The sequence below is a fragment of the Gymnogyps californianus genome, chromosome 14, assembly GCF_018139145.2.
Source record: "Gymnogyps californianus isolate 813 chromosome 14, ASM1813914v2, whole genome shotgun sequence".
Lineage (NCBI taxonomy): Eukaryota > Metazoa > Chordata > Aves > Accipitriformes > Cathartidae > Gymnogyps > Gymnogyps californianus.
In genome coordinates, this window is record NC_059484.1 from 20,087,054 (window position 1) to 20,114,247 (window position 27,194).

At 48.2% G+C, this 27,194-nt stretch overlaps 1 protein-coding gene across 2 annotated transcripts in view; it reads right to left on the minus strand.

Annotated features, from left to right (window-relative positions):
- Positions 1-27,194, minus strand: part of SEPTIN8 (septin 8) — a 39,940-nt gene that overhangs the window by 5,903 nt on the left and 6,843 nt on the right. For both annotated transcript variants that reach the window (XM_050905642.1, XM_050905643.1), the window contains exons 2-9: positions 16,511-16,625; positions 12,476-12,671; positions 11,597-11,783; positions 5,675-5,836; positions 4,112-4,208; positions 3,590-3,758; positions 3,200-3,332; positions 2,245-2,435 (exon numbers count right to left, since the gene is read on the minus strand). In XM_050905642.1, coding sequence (XP_050761599.1) covers positions 2,245-2,435; positions 3,200-3,332; positions 3,590-3,758; positions 4,112-4,208; positions 5,675-5,836; positions 11,597-11,783; positions 12,476-12,671; positions 16,511-16,625 — 1,250 coding nt within the window. The remainder of the gene's footprint in view (positions 1-2,244; positions 2,436-3,199; positions 3,333-3,589; positions 3,759-4,111; positions 4,209-5,674; positions 5,837-11,596; positions 11,784-12,475; positions 12,672-16,510; positions 16,626-27,194) is intronic.

A 27,194-nucleotide genomic window follows, 5' to 3' on the forward strand; every position in this document is an offset into this window, starting at 1 on the left:
CCAGCTGCTTTCCAGTCCGGTTCGGTTGAAAGATCTCGGTAAGAAAGCTGGCAAAGACATTCCTGCTGCTCGCCAGGGAATACACAGATCCTCTTAATGCCCGTGCGGTCTGTGGGGTCAGCATCAAACCGACCGCCCGGGATGCGGCAGTGGGATGGGTTAGGGCTGTGCTCTCTGACACACAGGGTTCACAAGCCCCTCGTCTCCTTTTGATGCCTCCCAGATGAAGAGGGGGTCTGGGAAGACAGGTCACTGGCAAGGCCAAGGGGAGGCACCTTCCTTGGAAATGTTTATTACAAATTTCGTTATCCTGCTTGAGTAGAAGCCCCCAAATACCACATTTTGAACTAGCTCACAGGTTTTGGGGGGGGGGCAGAAATCCCAAACCCCAAAACCCAATCCAAAACCACTTCCTCTCCCTAATTTATTAATTTTATTCCTGGTGAAAGAAAATAAAAATAAAATAAGTCTAGCCGTGCTCCAGAGCTGAAGAGAGCCCCCCTGCCCCAGCACCACGCAGGGATCCCCACCGCACAGAGCACACGCTGTGGGTGCCCCTTAGTCCTTCGTACGCCTCCCGAGCTGCCTTCTCCTGGCCCCGCTTCTGACCGCGGCCGGTTTCTAATCGCCACCCAGAAGAGGAATGGCATCCGGACTCACGTCTGCAGGTGGGCTAAAACCAGTAAAACGCAGGAAACCAGTTTCTATCGCAGACAGACGGAGCAGAGGGGAAGCTGCAGCATTTCCACCTGGCCAGCGCACACAGCACATCACCGCCGGAGCATCCCAGCGACCGGCATCGCTCACACAAGTTAACAGCGTGCGGCTCGGCATGCTCACCTTCTTCAAAGCAGACCTGGGCCTCAGGCTGCCCCGGTATTCAGCCCCTAATTCATGTGTGAGTTTAGCTGGGTTAAACCCTATTTTCAGCAAAATATTTTACAAAGTGTTTTGGACTCTGTGTGTGAGGTGGGACATGCCCAGAGCATGCTGAGAGGTCTGCACAAGAGAGTGCTTTGGTTTTGTTTTAACACCAACACATTTACATTCCAAGGAAATACGTTAAATAATATGCACTGTTATCTTCCATAGGAAGAAACAAATTGCTAGCATGTCAGTACGCAGAATGAGCTTCTCTAGTCCTGCAGTTCACAGCAGAGAAATGACAGAGCACAAGATCTCATCAGCAACATGAAGCCGAACATTGTGCTGTCAAGAACAAACTCGGTTGTTGCTACGCTTGATGGTCTTTTTTTTCTTTTCATCATTAAAAGGCTGAGAAAGCATTGCCACCAGCCTGTTCTGGATCTGACAGAATGCAGTTCAGACTCTTAAGCTCCTTCACACAAGGGGAAGTAACAAAAAACGCTGGAATAACAGAATTACCGGCTTGCATGATGACGCTTCTCATTTTGCTCCCTAGCCAGTATTCCTTGAAGACTAGCTTAAATGGAAGCAGGATTCCACCCCCACCCCCTTTTCTTTTTAAACCTGTTTGCCCCATTCCTGCTCTATCGTTACACAAACAGGCAGCTGAAAGAGCATTATTTACATGCCCTCGCTCCACACTCTTGCTGGCTTCAGCAATGTCAATTAACTTGCAGCAAGCTAAGAATTCTGCCTTTAGGGGAAAAAAGCTTTCTCGTAAGCAGAACTGTGTCTTGGAGCCCTATTTCACATGGAGCCCTAATGAATTTCCAATGCATCTTCACTCTAAGCTGCTGTTTCCTTCTTTACAGCTCTGCCTCTAAAAATAAAGAGCACTCTGCAAAGAGGGCCCCAAGCCTACAGATCAGAGTGAGGTAGCGCATGAGGGGGGACCTCATCTGTAAGACATTACAACTGTGTCAAGCTTGTCCCCACTCCCCTCTGCTGGGGCGAAGATGCAGTTTATTTCTAGTCACCTTCCTGGCTGTCTCCAGGAGCAGACGGCTGGCAGGATCGCTGGAGCTGGCTGCCACAGAGGCCAGGGCAAATCCCGCGGGACACTCAGCCTTTAGAGAATGGCCCCAAATTGCAAATCCCTCCCACCTGCAGTCACCAGGGCTTCCCCAGGGCAGTGCCCGGGCACAGCAGGACCCCGTCTCTCCTCCACTTTAAGCAAAGAGTCAGAAGGGTAGGAATTAGGATTCCAAAATCCCCTTTTCCATTTGCTGTCTAAGCAATTGACCAAACATTAAAGCATCTGAGCAGACACCCAGCTTCCCAGCGGCAGGGGAGAAAGACTCAAGTTCAGTCACTTACTTTTTCTTGTCTTTGTCCTTCTTCAGCGGCTGCTGTGAGGTAGCCTGCAAGGATTGGGACTGCAAGGTTTCCACCGCTACTTTCCGCCTGTTGAAGGCATTCATCTCGTCCTCCAGCTCCCTCCTCTTCTCCTCCACCTTCCTTTTCTCTTCCTGGTGTATCCTTTTTAAGTGCTCAAATTTCTCGTGCAGCTGGTAGGAGACAGACCCTCTGAGCATCGCAGCCAGCACGACCGTCAGGCTGCGCTCCCCCTGCCCCGCTCCCCTGGGAGCCGCAGTCACACCTCCCCGCACGAATCCCCACCACCCGCTGCCCCTGCACCGTGCGAGCCCCTCGGCAGAGCTGACCTCGGGGCAATCACAGCCTCTTCACCAAAAGCAGTGAGGACACAATAAATTCAGCTCTGCCTGACACCACGTATCAAACCAGGAGAAAGCGCGAGCCCTGGGTAAGCGCACCGAGGACCTCAGCTCAGCCTGCAGCCCTCCGAGGGGGCTGCGGACATTGTGAGCTCTTCTGTTCCTCACGAGTTTCGCAGATGGTCCGTCTGTTTCCTCCCCAGTCACGGCAGCTGCCCGTAGCCTCACACCACTGACCCAGGGGACTCCAGCCCAGCTGCCCCCTTTACTCTGCTGTCCAGGGGTGAAGTCTACCTGACGCAGATGCTCACCAAAACGTCCTGCGTTGCCCTTCACTCACCAAGCAGCAGCCAAGTCTCCTACACACTGCACAGGACGGGGAAGACTGTTGTTTCTGAGGCACCTAAACCAGTGATGCTGTTTTGAAATCATTACCCCTTTGAGTGGGGGAAGCGGTGTGTGTGTCTGTTTGTGCTTTGCCTGGTGAGGTCTGCTCAAGAGCTGCATGTGCTTTCCAGGATTCATATGTTGCCCAGACCCAGATCCTATGCTGGCTGTATTTTGGGCTCCTCTCACAGGTTTTTTGGCACACTCACCTCTCTCTCCTTCTCTTTCAGCTCTGCCTCCGTCTCCTTGACTTTGTTAACAAACATTTGTCTCATTTCTTCCTCTTTCTTCTGGAGCTCGCCCAAGAACTCTTTCCTTTTGGTCTCATATGTTTCTTGGAGGCTGGGGAAGAAAGCAAACGAAATCCAGACTCTTTGGACACCAATGAGTTAGGGATGGGGAAATACACGCCTGTCTGCGTTGCTTAAAGACAGACAGGCAGGGAAGGGAATGCCACCAAAGTCAGCTGCAAAGTTCAAACCCAGTGCTACTATTTTCCAGCCCAGCATTGTGGATACCACCTACAAACCTCCCATTTTTTTGGAGTGTCAGTACCAAACTATTGCTCTAAATTGATGCTAGACCTGAAGGCCGCTCACCTGAAGGGCTGGCTGTCTGGATCCGTGTCCTTGAAGCCCATCTCTTCCAGTTTGCACCTCCGGTACAGCTCATAGTGGCGGGTGTGAGTCTGCTCCCGAAGATCCTCCATGTTGACTCGAATCAGCATTTCCCGCAGTTTCACAAAGTCACAGTGACTTTCATTCTCCACTGATGGAAGCAAAGTCAGCAAACCGCACACATGGTGAGGGGAGCACAAATGCACATACAGATTAACTCCAGAGACTCCCCTCCCAAGGACCTCTACCTGTTGTCCCCCACAGGGCACAACACAGCCCCTTCGATGCAGGGATTCCCGTTGACCATTACCACCTGCTGGTAGGAATGGGAATTCAAAGGAAAGACTGGCCAACCCACAACAGGCTGCGCAGGACATTTCTGCACCGTTTAGCACAGGGCACCTTCACGCACACATGCTGGCGGGAGGGCAGAGCTGGAGAGGGTGCCAGCACGTGCACGGGCAAGGGAGGTTTGCAGCGGGTGCCCGGCTCGCAGCACCTTACCTTGCACCACTCCCCACGGGTACTGCCGAGCTCTCACCAGCTTGTTCCCAACCTTCACCTCCTCCGTGCTGCCGACCACAGCGAAGGGCAGATGAGCCTGAAACAGAGGCAAGGTCAGGGACTCAGCGCGTGGGCTAACCCCTCAGAGATCCGCCTGACCATTAGATCCCCCTCACCCAGGCACAGGGTTTACTTCAAAAAGTCCTTCCTCTGAAGCTATCAATCTCCAATACTCAGAGCAGTCTCTACGAGGAACTGGGATATTACGACAAGAGAGCAGCGTAGGGCTATAGCACAGCTTACTAGCAATGCTGGCTGGACTGAGCGAGATGGGGAAATATTGTAGGAACGCCATGATGATTACTGGTCTCCCTCTATCCATTTGTCAGGTTGTTCTCTGTAGTCTTTCCACACGCCAAGAGCGGGGCGCTCCCTGCCTTGCAGAAAGCACAAGCAAAGACATCCGTAAACAGGCCTTGGCACAGCAGTTTGTGTGTGGGCACTGGAAGGGACATGTGCAGGATACAACATGTGCTCATTGCTCTCCAAGCCTGCAAAGCATCAAGCGCAGTAAGGAAACAGGGCACCGTCCTCAAGCATTGCAGGAAAGGAGCCACGGAGCGGGCGCTTCACTAGGATGAGGTTGGCAAAAATCCTTCACATTTAAGGAGAAATGGATCCAGAAGTGTGGAGCTGGTAGAGAGTGGCCAAAAGTATTTGTGGGGTGGGGGGGGAAACAACCAAGCAAGCATGACTCCCGGTTTTCTCCCCAATGCACACAGCTTGCAATTACTTTAAAAATCCTCCAAATTTTTCATGAATTCAGAAAAAAAGAACTATTATAGTGAAAACACATATCTAGTTGACCCAGAAATCAATTGGCTATTAAAATAAAAAAGATTTAAAAAAAAAAGGAGGGGGGTGAAAAAAGACAAAGCATTTAATCCAAAACAACTACACAGGGAAATGTTCGTTTTGATGAAAAAGCTACTTTTTATTTAAAAAATTAACATGGAAACATTTTAGCTGTTTCTACTGCAATAGCTACACTCTGATTTGGGAGACAGGAAATTTGAAGGTGTTTTGCACATGCTTCAGCCAGGTCTGAATTTGATCTTTGAACTTCAAAAAAAGACAAAATAGAGTCTAAGAAGTTTTCTTCTTTATTTTAAATTGGGTTTTCTCTGCTTAGCCTCCTTAAGTCAGAAGGCTAATGTAAATCTTAACTGTAAAATTTTTATTCAAAGTTTCTCCCTCCTCAAATGAAAAGCAGCCTAAAAGCAGACAGAATGAATTTTGAAGAAAGTATTTTTAAAAAACTCAATAAAACAGATTTTAGAGCTGAGCTGAGTTTCTCCAGAGAGCCCACAGATTAAATAAGAGCCACATTTTAATTAAATCTGTATGCAACAGCCTTAGGCGACTGTCAGATCCACAGGTCAACTTTCAAACAGATTTAGTGTCTAGACAATCCCAACGAAACTTGCCCTTCAAATGCATTTCTGTGCAGCAGTTGAATTTGTCACAACTTGTGGTGTCAACGCGACTGGCAGCGTTACTCACGTTCATCACAGAGTTGATCTCAGCGACTGCTTCGTCGTCTGTGGGGAACTGATAGATCTGCACACCATTGCTGACCAGCTCGCTCATTATCTTTATCTTGAACTTGTGCAACTCGCTTTTGGAGATGGTGTCTGCTTTGGCAATAATCGGGATGATGTTCACCTACAGCAGAAGGAAAGAAGGAGAAATAACCAGGTGAGCAGCAGTCGGGCAAGCAGCTCTGTCGGGAGCGTGGGTGCCCGCGGGGTGACCCGGGTCCTACCCCGGGGGCTGCTTTACATTTCATAAAACCACAAAGGTGCTATGTTTTGCATGCGAGCTGCAGCACAAGCCCAGCTGAACACTAGAGGGAAGAGTTTTCCAGGACTAATTTGGCTACAAGACTTCCAGATAAACCAGAGACAAACACCCTGCAATAAATACACAAGCAGATCAAAGCCTCTGCTCTTGCCTATGTATTTTGTTACACACTTAGAGGGAGGCAGAGACAGCGTAACTGTCACATCTCGAGCTATCATCTATCCACTTCTGGCTGTGCTGACAAGCCGTTTTAGAAGACAAGCACAACGATGAAACGCTGCAACAAGCTGATGTGAAGCCTTCCCATGCTTAAGCAGAAAGAGCAGGGACTCCTCAGACGCTTTCACAGTGGCTGCGGATCCTTTCCGAGGATTCCCTGAGCCTCTCCGTGAGGATCACAACTCAGGCATGCTGTGCGGATTACACAGACCACCTGGGAAAGGTGCAGGGTGCCACACAGCAGACAGGAGATCTGTATTCATGCTGTTGTCGCTCAGTTTTGGTTTCGCATCAGCAGTCACCAAGCACAATACCTCGCGCAGCTTCATCAACCCAGGTTTCAAAGCCACTCACAAGCTGCAGGGTGGGGAGGTCCCCCCGTGCCCAGAACCGACCAAGACCGAGAGCAAACGACAGCCACATCCCACATCCTTCAGGAGGGATGTGGCTCGCTACGGCCTCGTGCTTGGGAGAGCTACAGCGGGGCAGGATCTGCCACAGGAACCTCTATTAGATAATGCTGCTATGCCCAGAAAAGCCAAGTGCGATACTGCAAACCGCTGCTTAAACAAAACAACAACAAAACTCGTCTGTCTGAACAGCAGCCAAATTCACAGCAGTAAAACACAAGAATTCAGACAAATGAGGGGAAAGTCTGATTTGCCATCTAACATTTCCCAACAGCCAACGCTTTTTGTCCTACAGAGCAGAAATTCGTAACAGCCATTTGGTCTCCAATGGGTGCTCATTAAAATAAATGACCTTGCTTTCCCAGCTCAAGTTCTCTTTGTAGCTCAGTGTTTTTTCCATACTTCTTGTTTTTTCTCCCCCCTCAGGTTTAGCACTCACTAAATACAAGAGCATTTACTCACTCCAAAAGAAAATCGTCTTAATTTGCTCATTGCAAATGTATCTGAGAGGATAAATCCCTTATTTTTCTCAGCCACTGATCTGGCCTCCTTTACCAAGGACCACAAACCCACACAGAACAAGGTCTGCTGCTCACTCCGCTCCTCAGCGGGTCGATGTCCTCATTACAAAGGTAAAAAGGGCCACGACCGCAGCTGGGTGCCTCGCTGACCTGCTAAGAGCCAAGGAGGCTTGGATCCACCATCTCGCACAGAAGAAAGGTCAGCTCAGGGCTCACGTGCCACCCGCTGAAGAGCAGTATCTGCAAGGGGAAAGGCACTGCCAGGGAGCTGCTGTGTGCAGGGCTTCATGCCCTCCAGCCAGCCAGGCACACGGACAGACCAGCACAAGAGGTGATTTTAGTCCATTTTCAGTTGGCCTAAGCAACTCCCTCCTCTTCTTCCAAACGGTACCAGCTCAGCCCTGCTTACAGCGAGGCAGGAGCGGCCGAGCCTGGAGCTTGGCATGGCTTTCCCTGCAGCAGGAGAAGGCAGGCTCTGTGGTCAGAGCTGCTGCCCCAGCAGTGCTCAAACAAGGTGGAAGCCGAGGTTGGTTCAAGTCCCCTCCAGCCAGGTTCCTTGTGCTTTGAAAAGGCAACTCAGGCAGCACCTGCTGGCACAGAGTTCAAAACCCAAAAGAGTTTTACAAGTCGTCCTATTTCCAGTAATCAATAGCCAACACCAATACTGTGGAGTCCTGGAAATGGCGTTCGGGTGTATCTCCCTCCTTCTCTCTTCTTCCCTTGTGAGTTCCTTAATCTTTTAAATTATTACTGTTTTTATTTTGATTTCATGCATGCCTTGGAAGCCCACAAACTGGAATCCCACCATTAACGAGTGATACCCAGGGCACCATACAATTATCTTGCTGGTTTCCTTTCTCTGATTTTGAGCATTGGCACCCAAAAGCTATCTAAGTCTAGAATGAGCTCTTCCCTTTACAATACAGAGAAAGGACGGAAAAGTTCGGAAAAAAGAAACAAACAAAATATGAAATGCTACTGAACTGTATGTCTAATCCTGCCCTCCTACAGCACCTTCCACACATCCACTTCTATGCAAAGGCCACAGCCTGTGGCACACCGCATTAGTGCCAAATAAAATGATGTACAACTAGCTAGAGAATAAAAGTCACCTCTCCTCTCCTCTACTCACCCAGTAAAAGGGAGTAATCATAGAATAGTTTGGATTGGGAGGGACCTTTAAAGGTCATCTAGTCCAACCCCCCCTGCAATGAGCAGGGACATCTTCAACTAGATCAGAACTGTGCAAGACTTTTACACAAATAATGTTTATGATGGGTTGCAGGCAAAATCCCAGAGCAACATTCTTATATCTCACGGTGGAAGAGCATTATCCTCCATTTAAAGAGGTTAACTACTGGAGTGTCATCCCGCTGAATGTGACAGGCGTGCAGCGTCCCCTTGACTGCCAGTCCACATGCTGGAAGTCTTTGCTGGAGCTGGAATTACAGCCAGAGGAATTCTGTCCTTCAGACAAGACAGTGAACTCACACAGACACATAAAACGCACCTCCTTCTCAAGTCATCCTGACCACAGAGTTATTTCTCATCTCCAAAAATAAAACTTAACAAGAATGTGCTGAAATAAGTCAGTTGGTAGAAAATAATTTTTCTAACATAAGGCGGCTACGTGCATTTTCACCCTGTGAAATACAGCTGGACTCTTCCCCATCTCCAAAATGTTCCTGAATGCAAGTCCCAGTGAAGCCAACAGGCAAACCCTACCTTGGAAACCAAGCAGCGGAGGCACAAACCAGCCTGCAGCATCCCCACCGGCCAGTGACCCGCCTAGGATGTGTCTGCTCACGAAGGGCAAGCAATTAGCCACAGCTCGTAAACAGCACACGCTGGCTGGAAGCCATCCAGGGACAGCAACCAGGGAGCCCCAGGATGCCCATGGCAGCACACAGCTGTGCCGTCACTTTCCAGGGTAGGGCTGTATTTTAAATCAATAAGTCACCTTCTCATCTGATACAGATGCAATTTTATTTATCTTAGTTATGTTATTGACTTATCTCCTCCTTCTCCCAGGTTAAACCCAACGGAAAGTCAACCCCTGCCAGGTCATACGCGCTTCCCACCTACCAACCAGGCAGCCACATTTCATCTAGAATCTAGAACCGGTTCTGAAGATGCTTCTAGCTCTCTGGCTGTAATTAAATACCCCGGACAACAGCTGGCCATGAGCTCAGCCAAACAAATACTGTACTACAGTACAATGGAAGATTTTGTTTCCAAAACAGCTTTACCCAGAAGGGATTTTGTAAATTTTACACTAAAAGCAAGATTCATTATTGAAATCGTCACACAGATTCAAAAGCCTGTGCAACACCTGACGCCATGCCACTGGTGTGCTAAAGCAAAGGCGTAACTGGGCCAGGTTCTTACAAAACCCTCGTTAAACTAGTCTCAGAGGCTGAGCCAGCAGAGCACGCAGCAAAGCATTGCCTCTGATACACCTTTTGCCTCCACGGGCTCCACTCTTCAACCGTAAAACAGTGGCCACCAGCCACGTAAAGCTTCCCAAGAGGAAAGCCAGGTTCAGGTGTGCTCACACGGCTGCAGACGTGAGTCAGTGCACGTCACCTCTCTGCTCAGCCACGGTAACCACTCGCTGTCGCCAGTCTGGAGCAGCTAGAAAGCTGCAGGGGTTTGCCGACACCCCACTTCACTCTGCACACACGCTGGCCCCCAGGCACAAATGGTTCACGTGGACTGGGAAAGGGACACAGCACTGTAACGCACAAATATTTAAGGAGTGCCTGGAAAGCACCTTGAAGTCCTGGGATGACAACGATGCAGAAATGCAACATAAACCCCCAAGACCCAGAAAAGATCAACGGTCTCTACTTGCTTATTCATTTCCATGTGCGTACTTGTGCGAGGCCACCACACCATGAAATCCAAGATGTTCTCACACTGTGGTAAGAAAGGAGATGAGAGCAAAGGGATAAAATGACTTCAGAGAGGACTATTTAAGTGGAAGTTTAGAAACATAAAAAGCTTGCGTGCACACAAAGTTCCCGTCTCTGCACAAGTACAAAGGATTTATTTTGGTACTACCTAAGGACCACATTAAAGGCAGCCACGGGGAGATGTGAAAAGTAGGGAATGCAGAAGGAAAGGAAGAGAAAAGCTTTGTGGGACCACCAGCACCAAGGCGAATCGTGCAAAAGCTTCCCTCCAAACATATTTCTGGGAACATGTAATGCTGGCACTGCGCCAAGAGACAAGAGTTTATTAAGGGAAAGTTTTCAGATTCCTGATGAAGTCAGTGTAACAGCCACCACGGTTACAAACAGCCCACTGCAATGGGAAGCCAGCGCCTGCTCTGGAGTGGGGCCAAGGAAAAGCAGGCCAACAGCCCCGGGTGGCGAGGGCAAACAGCAGGGACTCCACGAGGGGGAACTCTACCCGCCAGGAAAGTCCAATAGAGCTGCACGTGGACAACAGCCAGAGAAGAGAGCGTTCACTAAATGCAATCCAGGGGATCCCCAGTTACTGCAGGGTCCCAGCTGCCTTGCCTGCCCTCTCTGGGGACTGATCAGCATCTGCCATCTGAAAGGAACCACCTTGCTGCTAAAATACTGCTCTGAAAGACAGGAAATTCTTGCAAAGAAAAGAAGAGATGCTCCTGCCACTAGTGACCTTTGAAGCCTCCTGCAGCTCCCTTGTAGCCAGCTGGAACAACCAAAAGTGTGTCAGAAACCTCTGAGCTGCAGGAATATCAGCGGTAGCCAGTTAAGTAACCCACTGCCCCCTAAGGCAGAATAGCTTATGCACAAAGAAACAACCCCCAGCTAGACCCTCTCACGACCCACTTTTAGGATTCCTATGACCTTGAGAACTTCTCACCATATTTACATTTTCAGAAGATATTGTGATCTCCTATCCAGCTCATCTGGCACTACCAGCAGTGACAGTTCACACACTCCCTGTGCGCCAGCATGCACAGCCAACGCTTCTCTTCAGCCCTTGTCTCCTCTGTACTGACCACCACCTTAGGACGTCTACAGTTTTGGTTGCTCTCAGCTTCTCTGTCCCTGCTGACATGTCAGGACATCAGAGATGGCTCTGCACTTTCCACAGTTCAGCTGCAGGACCTGGAACACATCCTTACCTGCAGGCCTCCAAAGAAGAGCTAATAAAGATGCAGCTGATGGCTTTGATAAGCATGAACTAATCTGGGTAAGATTCTTACAGTGATGGACACTCTAGACTTCACACAGCTAGCTGGAAAAAAGGTTTTTCACCTGACAGTTTTCAGGAAAGCCAGTGAGAAAAAAAGCACAGGACTTCAGCAACCCACCAGGGCAGAAGAAATTTTACTAGAGTCCTAAAAACAGCTCAGCTAACATGCAGGAAGGAGTCCAGCACTTACATGGAAGGAACAGAGCCTTCCACATGACAATCAATATTAACAGAAGCATCACCACTTCCAGAACAAGGGACCATGGTCTCCAACCCCTTACCTTGCTATCCAGCTTCTTCATTGTCACCAGGTCCAAGGACTTGAGCGAGTGCCCGGTTGGGGTGATGAAGTACAGGCAGACGTGAATCCTCGTGTCATGATAGTTGAAGAGAGATCGGCGGATTTTCAGCTCTTCTTGCAAATAGTTTTCAAACTGCGTATCAATGTACTCAACTATCGGCCTGTAACTAAAACCATACCATTAGCAACCCAGATACTGGAGATCAAAATTAAACAGTCTGAAGGCTTAAGGAGTTCTCCTAGACATACCATGGTATCATTTAAAAAATAGTTATAAGACTCAAACAATTTAGCCTTTCAACAGGAAAAGCGTGGCATTTACACACAGACCTTAGAATCCAAAGGTTGCTGGAGTCTCCTGAGGCTGCACTGCAAAGTCTAAGGACAGTGGAGCATGGAAAGACGACTACTTCCACAGATCAAACTTTGCCCAGATCTCAGGGCTGAGCCATCTGGCTGTAGCAATGCAACATGACCAAGGAGAGACCTTGGAGTCCCAGAAAGCCTTTACCTGAGGCTTAAGCAAGATGTCTGTGTAATTAAATGAGACAGGTCCAGAGACACCGATCACTGCCAGAACAGATAATTCCCAACCCTGCACTGAGGACAGCTTGTTAACTGCTCACGCTCGTGGAGGACACCATTCTCTGCTGGAAAGACCTCCTACGACCTCTCTTTTTGGCTCCTCGCCCAACTCCCTCTACACTCAGTCCCCAGAACCAGAGCCACTGCAGGGAGCTACTCCGTTAACAGAAACACGGACACCTCCTCTGCAACACTGCAAGCAGGACTGCAGGCAGTTCACGTCTAAGCATCAGAGGCAAGCCCAGAAATACCAAGCAGATGGCACGAGACCTGCCTTTCATCTTTATTTATCTGATCCCCAAATCCAACCGCATCCACAATCGTTAGCTTCAGGTGGACGTTGCTCTCCTGCAGGTCGTAGGTCCGTGGCCGCAAGCGAACTGCGCTCTCATAGTGACTGGCTTCCTCCGTCTCAAATGTGGTATTGAAGAGGGTATTCATTAGTGTGGATTTCCCAATGCCGGTCTCACCTAGGAAGGAGAAATCATCAGCTCACTGCAGCATGCATTTGTCACAGGTACTTCAAAGAACAGTAATTACAGAGCAGAACTAAATTACACTGCAAAAGGTTACTACAAATCGCTTGTGGACAGACATATAATTGTCACAAAGATAACTGCATTCTTGAAGGCTACCCACGCTTAATGCAAAGCTAACACAGAGCACTTTGGTCTCATCTCCCCAGTGAGAATCATACAGCACAGCAAAACACACTATCTTGCCCTCCATGTACCCTGACTTTGCTTGGGATCCTGCACCAGAGAAGCTGGGGAGAGTAAAGTTTTAGTAGAGTCTTTTAAGTCTTCAGATGAGAAGGAATAAACCTCAGCTGCTCCTACTGACAAGGACTATCTGGGTCAGTTGTTGGCTGTCCCAAACACAGCGATAGCTGCAGGTAACACTGCAGGTCAGCACAAAGCGATGGGTGTTTGGTGTGCTGTGGAGGGGACGGGGAAGTCTGACAATGAGGTTTCCTCTCACTCCTTTCTGTGCGATTCCCGACTTTAACAGGCTTCTTTACCACTTTCTCTCTTTGCTTTATCTTGCCGCTAAAGTCTCTGGGGACCTGCCTTTTTTGAGAGTGGAGACCCCTGTGAGGAGGGAATCTGGGGGCCTATTTCAGCGCAGAGAAACAGGCAGACAGCTCTGGACGTGCTAGGACAACTTGCCATCAGACTGAAAACCTCGTTTCACAGCAGAAAAGATGCTGGATGAAGGTTTCATGATTTCACTGTGAAGCTGAACTTTGGTCTGCCTGGAAGCCTTAAAGCAGCTTGTCCATCTTCCACAGCCTCAACCTTGTAGTCCCACATGTCCCATTAATCACTGCCAAAGGACTAAAGCCCATTCTGCTGTAACCCTTTCCCCCCTCCGTCCACACAGCAGCTACACCAGAGTTGGCTCTGTGGCTCATTTGCTCTCCTGTCTGAAAAGCACAGCAAGCTCCGTGCAAGGCACTCAATGAGCTGCTGAGATCTGGCTCGGTATACGCAAACTGTCCAAGATGGTCCCATTCTGCACAGACACGTCACAGACAGCACATCTATGCTGGGAGATGATAGGGCCACTTGCGCAGCAAACAGAATTGGCCAAACTGGAGGAAATAAGCAACAAAGTCTTCCGTCACATCAGGCATGAGCTTCCACAGCATCCAAACCACCTCAGCAAGACAGCAGCTGTCTGACAGAGAGCAAGAGGTGCTGCTCTGCCCTGAAGAGCTCCAGCTGCACAGGGAGATCTTGCAACCCAGCCCAGATGATGGTGTTCGCAACGCAGCCAGTTTAATCTCATATTGCTCTTGATTTCTGGAGTCTCCCTTTAGTATTTCTGCTTCCTTCACGGCTGCCCTGTTCCCCCATGATTCTTCATGCCAGATCAGCCAAGGGGAGACAAGAATGCTGTTTAGGGGAAACCAAAGTGAAACCAATACCAAAATGCCATGTGACACAGAGGGCAAAGCATGACAATGTTTTCAGAGGCCACGTTCCACGGTGCATTTTTATTACAGACCTCAGCAAAGCCCTGTGCTGGAGCACTGAAGCACGGCCTTCCTGAGCCATTTTCATCTTTCCAGTAGTAGAAAAAATTATGCCAACTTGAACCTCTGAGATGTCCAGAGGGAAAGAACATGGAGTCAAGAGGGGATGGCAGAGAAATTTGGTAGGGAGAGAACAGTTCTTGGAGAACTAGTAGGGGCAAGATTAGGAGAAGTTTCCCATCTGTAGCCCCCCTGTTCCAACAGCCATTGAAGGACACCTGGGATGCATCACAAACCAAGCTCCATCCCAGAATATTTGGCTCACAGGCTGCCCGTGAGCCAGAAAGGCTTTGAACTGCTGCTCCCGGTAACTAAACGAGACTCTGATATTTTCCAGATTGGCCTACAAGGGGCCCCATTTAAACCCCTCATTCACTACACACAGCCGCATTGGCCAAGGGAGTGAAGAGAGGCAAAATCCAAGGCAAGAGCCTTCTACTCTACTTCTACTACAAGAGCCTTGTTTCCCAGGCAGTCCATCGTCCTACGCCTTCGGCATAGACAGCCACTGCTTCTACTGAGTGCAGCCCCTCTTGCTGAACGCAGCCACCTCCGAGGAGCACTGCAGCGGAGGCACCGATGGGAGAGCAGGAGAGTGAGCAAGTTTCTGTTTGAGGGAGATGTCATGCCTGCTGCCAAGGAGTCTGGGCTTTTTCCTTCTTGAAGCACAACCATAAATACCACATGGTACTCAGAACAGGGCAGGGGTACATACTGCTTTCTACCAGCTGTGGTTAAGAGTTGTGCAAGGAAAGAAAACCAGCCTGGTGCTCTAGATTAATCTGAAAGGAAAGTCATATGGAGAACTCACTACTGATGTAAGTCACATTCTGTTCAGTTTTGGGCACAGTTGAGAGCAGGAACTGGCAAACAGGGTACAGGGTTTTTTTTTTTTTCCTCTTGTCCAAAAAAAAAAAAAAAAAAAAAAAAGGCAGTTATTTTTTCCACTGTGTCACAAATGGTACGGCCAGATGAGAATGCAGGGGTATCCATTCTGGTGTCCCCAAGAACAACACTAATTAAAACCATATTGCCCTCTGCTGCAATTACCCTTCTGCTAAGGGACAAGCCTATGAAGTTCAACTGTGATTTCAGCTATGCTTTTGACTTGGGGTTTGGATATGCAAAAGTGGCTCAGGTATGGCACAAGCACCTTGTGAAAGCTGTCAGGATTTCACTGCACAGTCTATACAAAGCCATATTCTCTTTGGGCAGATTGAGGGCCGGGCAGGGAGCTGCTGTCTCTGGATGTATTTCTGCTGGTCTAGCAGGTTATAATACTTCAGATCTCATACACAATACAAGAACCAGCCAAAGTGAAAATAATGCTCATCTCATCACTGGAAGGAATTCATTTCTAGTACTCTAGCCAGCATCGCCTGCTAGATCACGTCAATACCAAAATTAAAAAACAAGAATATAATGAGGTTATTTTAAAGACAGCCTCTCGCACCTGCTCACAATCTTCAAGATAAATACTTTACAACCAGTAAAAACAGGAACACTCCCTCTCCTTTTCCTAGCACAGAGATGGTCATGCTTCAAGCCCTTTGACTCACCCTGGGAAAGCATCAACCAGGCACAGCACAGATACAAACCTCTTAGCCCTAGCTTTGAGGTGCAGGCTTACACTCAGAAACGACTGAGTTATCACCAGCAGCTCTCAGCTAACACATGGTGCATCTGACTGCACCTACCTGGACACCGTATTCACTGAGAAGCTGCTCATGCCAGCCACCCCATTTGTAAATGGAAATATTTAACTTGCCACATACAGTCTTCCCTTAATCCTTCCTATTGCAAAGCTATTGCAGCGGAGGAGATGAGCAACACCTCACTGATTACGGAAATTCTTCTGGTTTGACCCACAAGGCTCAGCCACTTGGACCTCCCTGCTGCTCTCTGCAGCTTCTGCACCTGCACTGGTAGCTCAGCTCAATGCAGAGCTGGACAGTCCCACACTCGTTTCCTCCCCACCCCATCCTCACCAAAGGCAGAAAGTTGACATATTAAAGCTTTTCCCAAAACTCTAATTTTAGGCAATGAGTCTCCAACAGTCACTTGTGAAAGTCACAGCTCAGAAGCATCAAGCTCCAGAGAGCTCAAGTTCACTGAAATTAAAACGTATTTTTTTAAAAGAGTTAGGCATTGCTGACTTGCTTAAAGTCACTGCCAAGGCCCGTGGTGCAGCAGGACACACAAGAAATCCCGGTCCCAACCTCACCGCGCCGCCAGCTCAGCCCACGTCTGTTTGCAGAGGACCGTGCTCACCCACACAGAGGATGTTGAAGCTGAAGCCTTGTGTGACAGACTTGCTGACCAGCTGATCAGGGAGACTGTCGAAGCCGACATGGCCCCCCAGGGAAAGGTTCCTCTTCTCTTCATTCTGGTAGGGAGAAGAAGCCAGATTAGCAGAACTGCACTGAGATGGCAAGTCAGAGACAGGAGAGGAACCACCAAGCCCAAGAAATAACCCCCCTCCCGGGCACTGCAGAGCCACCGACACAAACCCTAATGCTGCCCACAAGAGCTTGTGTTTTGGCACACCACAGCGCAAACCCTCCGACAGCCACCAACAACAGAAAAGAGAGGGAAAAATACTGATCTTAATGGGGAATTGGGAAAACTAAGCTCCCAGGCTACAAAGAAAAGAAAACACTAGCATGAGCTCCAACTATATGCAGCTGGGAGAGATTAGCAAAGGAGAATCCACCACTGTGTGTTTTAACACTCATTTCTCCTCGTCCTTTTTTATTTCATTTTCTTAAACCCTCCAGCACTGAATCCAGCTCGACAGACTCTGCATTTTCCCCTGAGTACTTGATCTTTTTTCCTTTGCTATTGCCATAAACAGCGTGGTTTTGTTCGCTCAGGCATTCAGGGGTGCTGGTCGCACAGGCAGGGCGAGGAACCCTCTTGCTTTACCATCTGTGACCACACAGTTTTCCACCGTTTCTCTGCTGTTCCTGTTCCTGTTCCTGCCTCCCCCGTATGCACTTTGTTCTTCCTTCTGCCTCCTCCCTCCCCCAGAGGAACACTATGCTGATCACCTGTAGGAAGCTTTGCTTAGAAACTAAGACAATAAATATCCGAGGAGACAACAGGTCTATGCCCTGTGTTATACAGAAAGGCAGCCCAGATCTGCCATAATTCCAGAAGAGAGGATTCGACAGAGGGGTCATTTCTGTTTCTAGTGGTTAAGAACAGTAGAGTTTGGATTTGCACAAATATTTCAGCAGATGTTGCCACCTCTCTACAGAACCAAGCAACGCTGCCTGAACCCAGGGACCAGACCACTGCCCCTACAGCCTCTCAAGCAGTCTCATCCTTCCATGGAGAAGCAAAGATACATGATTTCAGAGCATGATTCATTCACCCTCACAGTTTCTTCAGTAAATGAGTCTGTTTTTCTTAATCACCAGCACACAGTGGAAGATGGGGATGGAAAAAGTGTCTGCCCTTTGCCTGGCTCTGGTTCTTCTGTCTGTCCCTGACAATTCGGACTTACTAAGACTGCGAGACAAAAGCATACCCTGAGAAGAGCTTAAGCTGGCTGTCAAACTTTAAATTAACTCAAGAGGAAAATAAAAGAAATGACGTGATAAGCCTTGCGTATTGCTCTATGCCTGCAATAAGATTGCTAAACAAAACACGAACCTTTGTTCGCATCTCGAGTCAAAGCCCCCTTTAGTTCTGCCTTTGGTAGAACAAATGTTCTCAGCTTTGTAAAATAAACGATTTAAATCACAAGAACAACTTGTGAACAGCTGAAGCAGCTCCTATGTCTCACGTACAAACCTTCTGGCTGTCCTGGTTAGCATTTGTTACCAACTTTCAGGGTATTTTAGCCCAGCGCTCTCCAAAGGACTACCTGGACAGAAACACAACTGAATCGTAGCTGGGCTCCTGCGATCAATTCTGGTTTATCCCATTAGGATCGATCGCGCTCACTAACTAAGCAGAAATGGCAATCATTTAAAGTTTTCCTGTGGGAGAGACGGCATCAATTAAGGTTTTAAGGTGGCCAAGAGTTTAGGTGAATTTTTTAATTCACCCTAAGACACGGAAACCTCCAAGTTATACTTTCTTCTGTTCATCTGTCACCACACGGAGATGCTAAAGCTCAGACTAACACCTCTGCAGGGACAGACCCCAACTGCAGGACGAGTCCCCAGCACACAGGGAGAAAAGCGAGACCGTGCTGATCCAGGCAGCCCGACACTGAACCGCAGATCCGGCATGGGATGGTGCAACCGCACTGGGAAGGGGAACTTGGATGCGTGTGTGCTGGGAAAGGGCTCAGAGTTGTTTAGGTTTGTTTTTCCTCTTAAGGAGGAGACTGTCGCAAGGCACAGGAACCCACTGCATGCACCAGCAGAGCTCAAGGGCCTTCCTTGGGCTCTCAGCCCCATCCCCTCAGCCCCCACTTCTCCGCTCCCCCCGTGCCCCTCCGAGCCACCACCTTACAGAGTTGAAAATGCCCGTTCCCACCACCGCAATGCAGTGACAGCCAAGCAAGCCGTTCCCACAGAAAGTCACCGAGTCTGATGGTTACGCTTTGTGTCTTTTCACTTTAAATAACAAACACAAACAAGCAAACAAAAACACAAACCAGAAGTCTGGGATGACATTTTGGAAGGGAAATAAATAAAGGCTGCCGATGGCTATGATTAGGCTAAGAGTGCCCGAGGCTGGAAGGAGGTTTCCAGGCAACAGGCAGCACCACTGCTCGGGATTTTAAAATAGGCTCCAGCTAGGCAAGGCTGCATTGAGAACTCAGTCATGCTTCAGCCGGAGGAAACCCAAATGCGTTCGCACAGGGCTTTCTTTTTCTCTTCTTTTTTTGGCGTTTGGTTGCTGTTCGTTACGGGACAAGAATACACTTACTCAAAACTCCTCACCGTCTCTTAAAGCTGCTAAACCAACAAGCCAAACTTCAGTGAAATATTTTTGTTAGTGACCTTGAAATGCACAGTTTCTTTTTATTTCTGTAAGCAGTGATAATAATCTGGTTCAAGTCCAAGACGCTGCTGATACCAAAGCAGAAAACCATTTGCTGTGCTTGCAGTGCGTTCAGCTGTCATTCAGCCTCCAAAGGGATTTTGCTGTTGTTGCTGTGCTAGGACAAACAACGGCAACAACTGCTGGAAAGTAGTAAGACTAAGAAAAGAAAGAAAGAAAGAAAAAAAAAGAAAAAAGTTTTCTCTTTTTTATTCTTTCCCTCCAATCCATCAAGCTTACAAAACTTGACAGCCTTGCAAATACAACCAATTTTTCTGCTCACTTGTGTTGTTTGGTGCATTGACCTGCCCTGGAGAGGAACCTACCCACCACCCTGATGAGCAACCACCGGCACTTCTTCCTGCATCTACCTGCAACTGATTTGCGAGTCTCACCCCAAATGACTAACCCTTTTGGCCAGCTCCCGCTCGCCCTGGCTAGCTCAAGGACAGCTTGACACGGTTCACCTGCTAGTAAAGACAACAAGGTCACGCTCAAAATTGAATTCTTTCCAGCAGAAGCAGCCAGCCTGCCAGGCTGCAACGCTCATCATAAATAATCAATCCAGAATACAAATGCTGCAATAAACAAGGGCAGCAGTAATGCAGCAATGTGGGGGTTTTTTTTGTTGTTTTCGTTTTAAACAAAAGCTAAGAATTTCAGCAGGACTTTTTCCACGTTTGGTGCCAGCGATGCGACTGCCCTGCAGGACAGGAGGAGGCAGGTTACGTGGCAGAGCTGGATGGGATCAGCCACGGCGAGAGCCAGGCAGAAACACAGCCCTGCCCTTTCCAGTTGCACTGGTCTCTGCAACGCTCCCGCCCTCCACAACACCCGGTGAGAATCAGGTCCCTCAGCTCACAGCCCAGAGAGATGACTCTCCTGCTTCTTACCAGGCAAGACCCCATCCTGCAGCTGCAAATAACCATGAGGCAGCCAACCTGTCCCGAAGCCCATTTGATCATTTCGCAACATGATAATTAAGAGTTTGTAATGGCTCCGAGTACAAACTCCCACCATAAACAGCCACTGCACCCCTGAACATCACTTCTTGGGACGCTAATGGCATCCTATGACGGGCAGCTACCAGGGATTTACTTAGAGCCTTTGAACATGCTCTTTGAAGATCTTCCGTGCCTCGAGCTGATCTTCAGGGCTTGAAGCAGAGAGACAAGGGCATAATTTGTATTTTAAATCTGGAATTTCATTGGAAACAAAAGATTCATCAGAAGGTCAGAGCAGAATTTATTAATTTTCAAATCCAAAGTCCTTTAAACGTTTTCACAGATGCTCTGGCCAGGCCAAGAAGCAGAGTCCGTCAAGGCAACCGGCGCACAAATGGCATCTGGGGGCACGGCCACGGGAACAACAGCCATCCCGGAGGGAAATCGATCTTTGGCTCTAGTTTGACAGCTACGTCACAGGACCCTTCTCCTGGCATGCAGCGGAAAGCACATGGCAGGCCACGCGCCACAAGAACCGAAAAGAAACCTCCAAACATAGCGCTGCAAACCTGCTGTAAGGCACCAGCCACCCCAGCTCCCAGACATGCTCTGCTGGCGGCTGGGGATGCACTTGGGATGCACGACAGCACGGAGGCCCATTCCTGCGGCCACACCAGCACGAAGCTGCCCGGGGAACCGAAAACAGCCTTTCAAACCCACATCAGCTTCCTAAGCCCATCCACAGTGGGGTCCCACAAACCGTGCCGTGCAGTGGGACCACGGCGCTGGGAGGAAGCAGGGGGCAGCATCGCTGTGGGCAGCTGGCCACAAACCACATCCATAGAGGATGATATGTTATTTGGCTCTTTATTGCAAGCGAGACAAGAAAAGGCAGAGGAAACACAATCAGAGAGACCAGATCCAGATCCCTGTAAGAGGGTCAGCACAGTATTCACATATTAATTAGGCTCTTCCTAGTAGACAGAGGGATTAAAGAAAGCTGTGACGAGAAGTGGCACAGGCTACAGCATCAACCAGTGTGCCTACGATCCTTTAAAAAATAAAAATCTGATCACAGTTTCCCTTCTTCCAGTCTCTTCATGCCTCACCTCCAAATTAGCATCAGTTTCACTTTGCGTCATTACATTTTTCAGCAACATCTCGCAGGAAAAGTGGCTTTATCACTGCCTGCGCAACCCATGGGGGATGTCAGCAGCGAGAAGATCAGCTCCACATTCAGCTGCCCCTCAACTGCACAGTTTTCCTAGCTGGGGCTCCTGGTGCAGAGCAGAGCAGCTCACTCTGGTTTTAGATGTGCTGCCCCTGTTCTCCTTGCTTTCACACCAGGAGCAGTACGAACAGACTGCAACTTGGATATAAGAGACCATTCTGACATCAGTTGGTTGAAAAAGAAAAAAAGAAAAAAGATATTGAGCAGTATCACCTTTCAATTAATCCCAACAAGAAATGCTCTTCGGTGACATATGCTTGTGTTTTCTGCTTGAGACAACGCTCAGTTTTGTTTTCCTGAAGGAAGCAGGTGAAAGCATATGGGTAAACAAAAGCGTAATTGAATGTCACAATCATAAATGGTGATTTTTTTTTTTTTTTTTTTCTTTTTAAGGAACTTGGCAGGATGGGAGTTGTAATGTAAATCTTGGGCTCTGCTACAGCAGACTCATCAGCGTACAAGCAACTTGTGAATATGCCCTGTAAAACCAAGAGTGAAAACCAGAAATCACGTGGTTTAGCTCTTTATCAGCTAAACCATGACTTGAGTGAAGACTCCTGGTTTTATACCCTAAGGGACAGCACAGCACTTTTCTGTATCTAAGGTGCCTTTTCCCATTTCTATGGCCCAACAAAACACAAACGAGAAAGATGAACAGCTGACATTTTCCAAGGCAAAAGAGCAATGGCCTATAGGGTAAAAAGGAGGGGAAACTCAGTCCTTTCTTCTTTCTGCTAAATGAAAAGGGCTTACACTTGAGCAAAGAGCTTCAACCCAAAGGTACCTGCTGCTCCCAAATGCTCCCTCTGGTACCTCTGCAGGCTTCACACCGCTGACCCGGGGTCTCCCCGAGCTGTGGCAAGGCTGCAGCTCCCCAAATGCCAACCCCACACGCAGAGGAGAGGCACGGCTGTTCAGATGAGAGCTTTCTTGTTCCAAGAGCTCACAGGCAGCGGTATTTCAGGTCCCTCTCTTCCCTGGCTTTTTCCATTTATGTTTTCCACATGCACTTATAAAACAGCAAGAGGCAACAACACAACATCTGCACAGCGCTCTTCCATAGTGCTTCAATTCCCACTACCGAGGCACACTTTTGTTTATAAATTCCTCAATCCTGGATGACATCTTGACCTTAAATAACACCAAATCCTCCAGGACTTTGCAGCATGGGTCCCCCTCCAACCTGGGCACAGTCCGTTACCTTCACCCCAACGCCCGTCAGCAGCTCTATAGCACTGGACATACCCACGGGCGCATCGTTTCGCACTGCAGTAGCACACGCAGGCGTGGAAGTCACGGATCAGCGTGCCAGGCACCCTGCAAAGTGCAGAGCACAGACAGATCCTCTCCCTTCCAAATTACAATCAAATCAAAACAGAAAGATAAAACAGCACTAGCAGACAGATTGCAGCTCCCCTATCAGTGTGACTCGGAGACCAGCAAAAGGAAGAGCAGGGAAAGCTCCCGTGGGCCCCACTCCGCACGGCTGCGGCGCCTTTGGCAGTGCTCCCATGGTGGGATGGAGCGGTCATCGCTCTGCAGGGACCGGCTCGGCACCCAGCACAGCTGGGGACTGCTGTTAGTCACAAAGCAATGACTTCAACTTCTTTATCCCCCGTCCACAATCCACAACAATGCGTGCAACACAGAGATTAATACATATACCAGTGGGGTTGGTAGGATGCTATTCCCATGGCTCCTGAATGGAAATGCACAGAATCAGGAAATTATTTGGTCCTGATGCAGGGAGTCTCATTTGCAACTGATCAGAGAAAGGACTGAATGAGATCCGGCTGTTTATTAAATCCAAGTGGAGCAAGCTGGTCCCACGTACAGGCTCGTACAGGCTTATGCGTGCTGGCACCCCGAGCAGCCACACTGCCAGCCGCAGGCATTGCCTGGCCCCGCTCAGACCGGGCAGGGCAAGTCAAACTGCCCACAAACCCACGGAACAGAGAGCTCTGCTTCAGGGCCCAGCACACGCAGGGTCCCTACCCCAGCCCTGCAACTGTGTGGTGCTGAGCGGACCTCCTCCAAACACCCGTCCCTGCAAGATTCCTTACAGAGGCGCTGGTAGTTTTATCATCGTTTCACAAGTAAACTGAGTCATGGAGCAGCTGAGTACTCGCCTAGAGACCTTTGGGCAAACAGTGTCAGAAGCCAAATTCAGCTTCTTTGTCCAAGCAGGCACTCCCTGGGGCTTGGCCCAGTTTCTGGATCAATGTAGAAAAATCCGGCAAATCACCTCTCTCAGGAGATCCTACCCCATCTCTGAACACTGGCTCAAATGCCACCTGACATCTGCAAAGAAGCAGCAGCAAGTACAGACTGAAGTTTCCATGAAGAAAATGTTTCTTTTGCCAAGCTCAGCAGCTGAGGGGTAGTAACAGCAACACCACACCTGACGTTTGAAAAGCACCTCTATGGTGCTAGCAACATTCAAAACAGACACTATCACACATCAAAATACTATCTTTCTTGTACTCGCAGGCTAAGGACTATTAGATGTATTACAGCATCAGTGAATGAGCTTGCACTTTGCAGTCTACCAAGCAGAAAGAGATGGCCCAAGAGAGGTAATGAGACCAGATTTGAGGTTTTCTAACAACAGTCAGAGGACGCTGAGCATAGCAAGCCTTGACAGAGGGCTTAGGCGCAGTAAGCGTGACCTCACGGGTGCCTTTGGCACTGGAGATGAAAGGAAGCACGCTTTCAGCTGGGGCTGGCCAGTGGAGATCTCAGCACCTCTTAGGCTAAAATTGTTGCACCTAAATGCCACCTGATCACAAGCAGATTTGCAAAGCGCAAGCACATACGCAACTCTGAGGGTTTTCAGTTAATCTTAAGCATGTGCTCAAAATTCCAGATCCCCATTGTGGAGCACTTAATAACAGGCTGGGGGAAGAAGGAAGGAAGAAAAAAACCCAAACCCTACAGAGATAATTTTAGATGTGGGGTTTATGCTGATTTACCACTTGTCTTACAATAGCAACCTGCTGCGCTTCAGCTTCTCTGCTACCTCTCACTCCGGTCCACTCTGGTGCTGGTACGTGGCCAGCCAAACAGGACACATCTCAGATGGCGCAAGCAACTCTGCCTTCACTATGCCTGTGCAGGGAGGGCAGGAGTGTTTTCCCTGCTGTGGCAGCCCTAAAGAACTGTAAATGGTAACACTGCGATGCCTAACACTGCTCTTCCTTCTAGCAATGGCAGGGAAAAGCCCCAGTGGCCTTCACCTCCTTCTCCTTTCCAGCACACCGGAGCACAGCCACATCTGAACCATCTCTCCATCTCCACCACACCATTTCAGCCAGTCATCTCCAGTTGCTGCATGCTCACAACAACAAGCTCCCAGCCCACACTGCAGTCTCCCCCAATAAAAACCTCATGCTAAAAAAGCCACCCAAACAATTCCCAGCCCCCCTTTAAACCGCTCTCCTAAGAATGCCAAGAATTTTCCCAGACACTCGAGCCTTTATTCATATCCCTCCCGGCTCCCAGCTGCACTCCAGGCAGGCAAAAACATCACTGAAGAAACCAGATATGGAGTCACCACCAAGACCCGCCAAATAAAAATGAAAGCCACTTTACATTACAAAGGCAAGAAGACTCAAAAGCTGAGGTTCTCTCCTTTAGGGCTAACTAAAGGTTATGTTGCCTGAAGCGACGCCTTTCTTGAAAGCTTTTGGACTCATTTTTAAGAGCTATTCATAAACCCGGAGACCAGTGAGTGCATTGCAAAGAGCAATGCTCAACATCTTGGGAAAACAAAAATTTTAAAAAAATCACTGGTCCCGTATCAATGTTTCACAGTGTCCCACATACCCCAGGCTAGTCGCAGGGAAGAAAACGCTCTGCTGCACACCTGTAAAAATGTAAAAATCCAGCATGCTGGACACGCACTGTAGTCACCTATCCGTAAGAAGGTGGACACGGATTCAAGTGCGAAAGCAAGACTCCTTTTAAGGGAGGAACTCCTTAGGCAAACTCCTTAACTGCTTTCCTATATCCAAGCTACTGGTGCCAAAGCGGTGTTTTGATTCCTGCAGCACACCTTGTGCTGATATCCCAGCAATATGCCGGATGCTGAGCACTCCCAGCAGCAAGCCAGGAGCAGGGATCTGCACACTCGACATATTCCCCTTCTGCATCAGCCTGCTCACTTCAACATTTGTGAGCAAACAGCTGAACTGCAGGCACTGCCTTCAGCTTTGCTTCAGTCTCAGCTGCCTTTCCTCCTTTAAAAAAAAACCAAAAAACCCCCCCAAACCAACAACAAACCACAAAACATAAAATAAAAATCCTACACACATCTACAGAATCAAATGAATTGGCACAGGCTTGCTTAAAACATCAGTTTTTGCTGACTTTCAGAGCTAAGTTTGAAGGGAGAGTATAGCTTCTCATCTTTTCTTATACAACATACATCCAAGATGATACATTCACAACCTGTGAATGCAACATCAGTTTTAATTTTCTGCAAACAAACTGACTGTTTCTGGCTTAAATTCCTCTCTGACTTTTTACACTAAAAGCAAAATTCCCACATGCTCCCTTTTCTTAAGCAGTTATTTTGCAATCTTCCTATAACATTTATGAGGCCTAATTAATTAATTGTGAGGTCTTTGTTAATTAAGAAAGGATTAAACATGCATTTTGTCCCTATCACAAGCCCTGGATGAGAGTTTACAAAGGAGCAAAACAGGATTTGCCGGGCATTATGCACACAATGTTTTGCAAACATGAATGTTGCCTTTGAGAATAAGGAAAGTTGGTTAAAGCAAAGAAAACTATGGAACCAAAAATGAGAGACATTTCCTCCAAAATGACCTTAAAGGATGAGAAAGTTCAGCTTTTCGTCAGCCTGAGAATTCCATCCCCCATGAGCTATTCAAAACCAAGAAAGAAAAGTCCAAAACACAAACAGAACTTTTCCTTCAGTCTGTTTAAAAAGAACCCAAAATACAGACAAACAAGAACACGCCAGACTACCCCAGTTTGTTTCTTTTCAAAATTATTTATTCAGAAGGTGCTGAGGCTTTTAATTTAATGGAACTTCACAATTAACCCTGACAAGAGACTAATCTTATCACCTTATCTAGTAAGAGACTTTCCCAAGTTCACCCAAGGCAGCAGATGCATTCCCAGTTTGCACTCAACTGATCTGGCCAGCAGGATCTCTTCCCTTCCCCACCACCCTACCACGAGGAAGAGGAGGAGGCACTTGGCAAATACAAATGGCTGTGGGACAAAGCCAAGAGAGAAATTGAGTGCCTGCCCCTAAGGAGTGGCATGGAAAAGGTTTGGGGCAGTTTAAAAGAAATGTTGAAGAGGGAAAAAGGATCTGGATCCGCATCATGCCGAACAAGCCATGCTGGATATCAGCCACCAAGATTATTTGTTTTAGTTACCACTTAAAATAAACATAGCTAATTCCCACATACGTTTCCAGAATTTATTGCCTGATTACAACAAATACTATTATTCAGTATATTTTTAGGCAAGGGAACAAAGATATAATGGGAACCCAAGAGTTTTGGTCACCACCATATGCTTTTTCCCAGTTTGCCTTATGCAACTATCTCACAGCATCTCCACAAACAGCACTTCCAGCTCCTGGACAAGTCTCCTTGTGATACTGCCCGGAAGACACCAGAAAGAGAAGTTTTACATACCACGGCCACTCAGCTCGAAGACCTAAACGAGAGTCATCATGCTAATAAGCTGACTGCTATATATCCTATTAACACATGCCTCCAGAAAGCCTCAAAGTGTATTA